The sequence below is a fragment of the Rhinopithecus bieti genome, unplaced genomic scaffold (assembly GCF_001698545.2).
Source record: "Rhinopithecus bieti isolate Rb0 unplaced genomic scaffold, ASM169854v2 scaffold_35856, whole genome shotgun sequence".
Taxonomy (NCBI): domain Eukaryota; kingdom Metazoa; phylum Chordata; class Mammalia; order Primates; family Cercopithecidae; genus Rhinopithecus; species Rhinopithecus bieti.
In genome coordinates this window covers 548,076-554,836 of record NW_016815820.1, presented here as the reverse complement: position 1 = coordinate 554,836, position 6,761 = coordinate 548,076, and the positions used below count along the sequence as shown (strand labels likewise).

General features: G+C 43.8%; 1 protein-coding gene across 6 annotated transcripts in view; it reads left to right on the top strand.

Annotated features, from left to right (window-relative positions):
* Nucleotides 1-2,957: 2,957 nt before the first annotated feature.
* LUC7L3 (LUC7 like 3 pre-mRNA splicing factor) overlaps nucleotides 2,958-6,761 on the top strand; it is a 28,084-nt gene continuing 24,280 nt past the window's right edge. For 4 of the 6 annotated variants that reach the window (XM_017853957.1, XM_017853958.1, XM_017853956.1 and 1 more), the window contains exon 1: nucleotides 2,958-3,245. In XM_017853957.1, coding sequence (XP_017709446.1) covers nucleotides 3,147-3,245 — 99 coding nt within the window. In that variant the 5' untranslated portion in view covers nucleotides 2,958-3,146. The remainder of the gene's footprint in view (nucleotides 3,246-6,761) is intronic. The other 2 variants (XM_017853960.1, XM_017853959.1) reach the window with 1 other exon arrangement.

Here is a 6,761-nt window from a genome sequence, read left to right as displayed (position 1 = left end):
GTCCTCAGACTCTAGGAAAAAGAGAGTTGTAGAGTAAGACTTACCTGGTGTATGACAGGGCCAGGAGCTCTCACCTCTGTGATTCAAAGGCATTTAATACTTTCTTTTTGAGACAGGGTGTCACTCTATTGCCCAGGCTGGAGTGCAGTGGTGCAACCACGCCTCACTGCAGCCTTGACTTACTGTGCTCAAGTGATCCTCTCACCTCAGCCTCGTGAGTAGCTGGGACTACAGGCATGCACCACCACACCCAGCTAATTTTTTGTATTTTTTGCAGAGGCAGGATTTCATTATGTTGCCCAGGCTGGTCTCAAACTCCTGGGCTCAAGCAATCCGCCTGCCTCGGCCTCCCGAAGAGCTGAGATTACAGGTGTGAGCCACCACGGCTGGCCCAAGTAGTTTCATTTCAAGACCAAATTGTAGTTGTGATGTTTTTGTCTCCCATAGGTCGGGAGCTCCCGGAGAACTCGGTTTTATACATCCGTCTTTGTATTCCCAGCCAGTAACCCAGGTTCAGAACAGAACACATGCACCATTATAGTTTGTGGAAAGAATGAGATAATTAGATTAAGAACTTGTGATGGGCAGGAGCTGTAATTTTGCAATCCGGTTGTGTGTTTGTGGTTCATGATGTGTGCAGTCCTGTTTGTTTGTGGTTCACTTTTTTTTTTTTTGGATGGAGTCTCGCTCTGTCACCCAGGCTGGAGTGCAGTGGTGCAGTCTTGGCTCACTGCAAGCTTCGCCTCCCAGGTTCATACCATTCTCCTGCCTCAGCCTCTGGAGTAGCTGGGACTATAGGCCTGGCTAATTTGTTGCCCGGCTAATTTGTTGTATTTTTAGTAGAGACGGGGTTTCACCGTGTTAGCCAGGATGGCCTTGATCTCCTGATCTTGTGATCTGCCTGCCTCTGCCTCCCAAAGTGCTGGGATTACAGGTGTGAGCCAGTAAGCCTGGCCTTTTTTTTTTTTTTTTTTTTTTTGGTGGTAGTAACAGTGGAGAGCCCTCAATAAATGCTTCATTGGGAAAACTGAAACCAACAGCTGAGAACTGCCTCATCTCACTGCTATATCTGTAAATTGATTTTCTTCTTTCTTGTTTCAGTGGAGAAGATACTTTCTCCTATCAAAGGCCAGAGGTTTCAAATATGCCCTGGAGCCTAACCCGTTACCTTTTTAAGATTTTAAGTCATTAACTATCTCCTTTTATTTTCTACCTCTCTACTGGAATATCCCCAACGTTAAACATACTCTATATTCCTATGTTTGGTTTTTTTTTTTTTTTTTTTTTTTTTTTTTTTTTTTTTTTTTTTTTTTGGTCTTTTTTTTTTTTTTTTTTTCCTTTTGTGGAGAATGGAGTCTTGTTATGTTGCCCAGGCATGTCTCAAACTCCTGGGCTCAAGCTATCTCCCTGCCTCTGCCTCCCTAAAGTACTGCGGTTATGGCGTGAGTCACCATGTCTAGCCTCTAATTTCTTATCTTAAAAAAGGCTCCGACCCCACCTGGTGGCTCACCCCTGTAATCCCAGCACTTTGGGAGGCCGAAGCAGGTAGATCACCTGAGGTCAGGAGTTCGAGATCAGCCTGGCCAACATGGTGAAACTCCGTCTCTACTAAAAGTACAAAAATTAGCTGGGCGTGGTGGTGGGTGCCTGTAATCCCAGCTACTCAGGAGGCTGAGGCAGGAGAAACTGTAGTTCCAGCTACTGGGGAGGTTGAGGCAAGAGGGTCACCTGAGCCCAGGAGGTAGAGACTGCACTCCAGCGTGGGGGACACAGCCAGACCCAGTCCAAAAAAAAAAAAGTGTTGGACTTGTTGTTATCAATGTGTAGTGCCTTACATTGTATCAACTCATTTAATCTTCACAATAGTATCGTGGCTGGGGGCCCGGGGAGGACTATTGTAAACTCCATTTTAAAGAAAAGGAAACAGGCACAGAGCAGCAGAGCTGGGATTACGAACCCAGGCAATCTGGCTTTAGAGACCATACCCTTAACTGTGCTAGAGCATTATCCCAATTTATGTTGATATATTTGTGACTTTCTTTAGCGATTATCTCCCTCGCCAATGCACAAGTCTGCGGGAGCATGGACTGTCTGAAAGGTTCTAAGTTTAGCTTCAAGCACAGTGCCTGGCACATACCGTTTGTTGAACAAATGGATCTATCTATATATGTATGTGTGTGTGTATATATATATATATTTTTTTTGAGATGGAGTTTTGCTCTTGTTGCCCAGGCTGAAGTGCAATGGTGCGATCTTGGCTCACTGCAACCTCCGCCTCCCGGGTTCAAGCGATTCTCCTGCCTCAGCCTCCTGAGTAGTTGGGATTACAGGGATGCGCCACCACACCAAGCTAATTTTGTATTTTTAGTAGAGACGGGGTTTCTCCATGTTGGTCAGGCTGATCTTGAACTCCCGACCTCTGGTGATCCGCCCGCTTCGGCCTTCCAAAGTGCTGGGATTACAGGCGTGAGCCACCGCACCTGGCCTACCGGATCAATATCTTTTTTAAAAATTCCGCACCGGGAGGAATTTGATGTAGGACTGAATCCCCATATTTTAGAAGCCGCCTTGTCTCTTCTTGCCTCGATTTCCCATCCTGTTAATCAGGAGACTCAGGGTGGGAGGACAAAGCCAGGTGCAAGAGGCGCGAGCTCAGCGCCTAGGAAAACGGAGTCGGAAGCCGGAATCTTCAGTTTCCCACGCTGCATGAGGCACCATGTGCACCACGTGGACTAAAGGAGACACTGTCTTCTCCATTTTGAAGCGGTGTCCAGGCTTCAAGACCCAGGTTCCAATTTCTCACTGTTAAGAAGCTCGGGAAAACTGGGCACTCGGGGAAGTGCGCGGGCAGAGGTTACCTGGCCCCACAGCCTCTAGGCAGGGGCGGAGTCCGGACCCGGCCTCCGCGGGCCCCACCCCCGGACGGCGGAAGCCGAGCCCGCCTTCTCCGCCCGGGCCTGGGCGTGTCCCGCAGGCGCACGGCATGCTGGGAAGGCGTCCGCGCGGCGGCCATTTTGTCTTGTCGGCTCCTGTGTATAGGAGGGTTTTCGGCCTGAGAGCGGGCCGAGGAGATTGGCGACGGTGTCGCCCGTGTTTTCGTTGGCGGGTGCCTGGGCTGGTGGGAACAGCCGCCCGAAGGAAGCACCATGATTTCGGCCGCGCAGTTGTTGGATGAGTTAATGGGCCGGGACCGAAACCTAGCCCCGGACGAGAAGCGCAGCAACGTGCGGTGGGACCACGAGAGCGTAAGTCCCGCGGGCCTTGGGCCTGAGGCCGGGCTCCGTGGGGGAGGGGAGCGGGCGCGGGCTGTGGCCCGCCGGGCCGCGGCGCAATGTGGGTCCAGGGCCGCACCGGGGTCGAGCGTCTGATCCGGTACCCAGGGAGCCAGGAGGGAGGATGGCCCAGGAGGGAGGATGGTGTCCGGACCCGGGGGTGGGGGTGATTTGGTTTTGTTGTTCTAGTATCAAGGGGGTCCAGGAGAACCCTTGGCAGAATTGAAAAGCACCTTGATGAGGCGGGGAAACGCGGGAAAGAAGGATAGCAGCATCTTATTAAATCTAGCGGCTGCGAGGTTTCACCTCATTGTGAAATAGGGAGAAGGGCACATTCGTCTGTAGTTTGGGTTGAACGTCGTATTTAGACTGAAATTTCTGACTAGGATTCATGGTAAAAATCGTGGCGGTATTTTATTTCAATAATTACAGCAAGATGCTTATACGGGGAGATAGAAATGTAAAAGCAGTAGTTTACTTGTTAGGGGTTACCGTGATGATTTACAAATATTGTTCGTTAAGAGTATTCTAGTAAGTCCCTTATAGAGGCAGCTGTGAAGGTTTTTGCTAAAACATCAAACTCATTTGATGCCCTTAGCCCTGTGAGTAAAGGTAAATATTATAATCCCAGTTTCACTGGTGAGACTTAAAAAGGCTCACCCAAAGTCTTGGCAACTGAGGAAACTAATCTTTGTAGTTAGCTTTCCACAATCCTGTGAAACTGTTTCTCTGCGCATACTGTAACATTTTAAGTATTTTGATCATGCAGTGTAATGTTTACTTTAGGTCTTACCTGGAGAATAGATACAGAATTTAATTTTACTTTGCGGTTATAATCTAACATGCTAATTTTAAAACAATTGCTAATCAAAGTATGAAGGAATCGTTCAGGTAATGCATGCTTCTTTAGAAAACTGTTTCCTTACTCTTTTTAAACGTAGGCTTTGGTGAAGGTAAAAAAATTTCTTTTTTGCAGTGTAAGAAAGCAAGTTGGTGCTAGATGACTTCTTTTAGTACCTTAAGAAAGAGTAAGTTTGGCTCAAGTTGTGTTGGGGTGCTACCTGATTCCAAAGTAGTATGAAACATTCTTAGAGTAGAATTTATTGTTTTTAAGAGGTGGGTTTTTTGTTTTGTTTTAACATGTAGGCTTCCCCCCCCCCCAACACCCACCCACCATTTGTCACAGTAGGAGACTAAGGAACTGCTTATCTTGACCATCTTTTGTAGGCTTCCTTTGTTACAGCGAAGAACTTAAAAAAAAATTTTTTTTTAACTACCTAACTCTAACCTTTCAGTCTAAACTTTGCAAAGGTGTTAGGAATAACGCTCAAAATCCTAAGGAAGGTAAAAAAAAACCAAAACATTACGGCGATTCAGCTGATATGCAATAGGATATTTGTGTATTTTGAATTCAAGAGAAAAATGTTTTCCATTGCACTGCTTAGCAGTTGGAGCAGCCTTGTATCTCTGAGCCCTTGGCTTTGAACACACATTTTAGAGAAACTGTTTTCTTTCCCGAGGTAATTTGTTGCCAGATTGCATTGTATGTGATGGGTTTATGACTGCAATGATGAGGCCCTCAGAATAGCAATTTAGGTTTTATGTCATCTCAGCCATAATCTGCTTTGCTTTCAGTTTTAGTACTTTTCACTAATTTTAACTTTCAGTGTTTGTTACTAAATTATTTAATGCCTTAATGACAAATTGCACTTCATTCTAGATTGAAGGATTTCAAATCAGTTACTGGCATTTCAGATTCATATCTGCAGGGAAAATGTTGGTAGTGTTGACCAAAAACAAAGCACATGGTCTCATCTAAATAAGTGGAATTATTGTGTAATAAAGCTGGGGAAGCTGTTGATATCGTTTCCGGGTCATCTGCATATTCTTGTACTGTTGGCTGTTAGTGCTAAACCTGCAGGGATGGGCAAACCCATTATATGCTGAAAAGGATTCACTATCACTATAGTCTGATATTTTAACATATTTTTGCATTCCTATTACATCTGGAAATTTTTCTTGGCCATACTTGCATTAAATGGAAGAAGCCATTTCAGCTGGATTGGGTCCTTGTTTTTTCTTTGGAATAGAGATCAATACCAAAATAAGGAAAGGAAGCAACCATTTATTAAAATGACAGTTGCCGAGGCATCTGTAGGTATTTAACAGTCAAAATGGTGACTTTACCTTAGTGTTAAAAGTAGTCCCTAGATAGCTGTATTTGACCTGTGGAATTTGTTTTGAATGCAGATTTCTGTACTTCAATCCCTTGAACTCCCCTTCCCAGGGAGTCTGATTCAACAGTCTTGGGGAAGGGTCCCAGTATCTGCATTTTTTAAAATGGCTCCTCTTAGGCATTCTAAAGTTTGTGACCTACTGTTTTCTGACCCATCCTGATTAGTCCTGGGCTTTTAATTGTGCGTATCTGCACAATTAAATCTTAATTGGTATTAATTTGGTGGTAGATTCTACTACTGTACTTTTTTCTTCTTTTCATGATGAGTGATACGTGAACAAGCAGCACTTGCGAAGCTCAGTTTCAAGTGAAGGATGCATCTGTGATGCAAAATCATCGACCATTTATTTGTAATGGTGTGTAACCTTCACCAAGGTGTTTTACTAGGGCTAGTGCTTTTACAGGCATTTCCAACTTTGTAGATTGCTACCTCTGGATCTGAGAAACTCTTCAGCTAAAGTCAAATCGACTTTGATACTGTTTCATGGATTCATTGGTACACCCTCCCACCGTGTGTGTTTGTATTTTGCAATTGTTTGAGATTATTGTTTTGGTTTTTTGCACTAAGCAGTTGCTTGGTTAATCCTAAACAACTACAGTGATGAGGAAAGCATGTGATTGTAACTAACTGCCTAGGGTGAGTACCTTTCAGTGAGGGTTTAATTTCAGTGTTTGCCAGAGAAGGCACTAGTAGCCATATTATCAGAAGATTGTAAGTAAAATGTAAAGTCTGATCTGGAGCTTTTGTTATTTTTTATGTAGCAAGACAGAAATTTTGTAGTCCAAATTGAGGTTTTTATGTTCTAGATCTGGACCTGAAAATGAAATTACTTAATTTTGTTAACACTGATTCTAATCTCTGAAATGAGTTTTCTTCCATTTATCAAACTGAAGCCTACCCTCCCTTCCATGAAGGTTTAACATGAAGGTTTAATAATTTATGAAGGAAATTGAACTCAGTATTCTTTTCTGAAGTCTTTGGAATGTTACAGATACTGTCATTGACACTGAAAAGTTGTTTAGAAGAGGAAAAACAGCTAAGGCTTCTGTCCACATTTTTTACTTGTATACTTTTTGCTTTAAAAATGTTCAGAATTTGGGAGTGAAAATTGAAAGCAAAAAAATAGTAATTGTAATGCATGATGGCATCTATTAATATGTATTTTACTAGTTTTCATTCAGAGTCACCAAAATGTTCATAGTAACTTTACTATGTTACAATGGAGTAAGATAGAAAAGTAAGTATTTTCTAC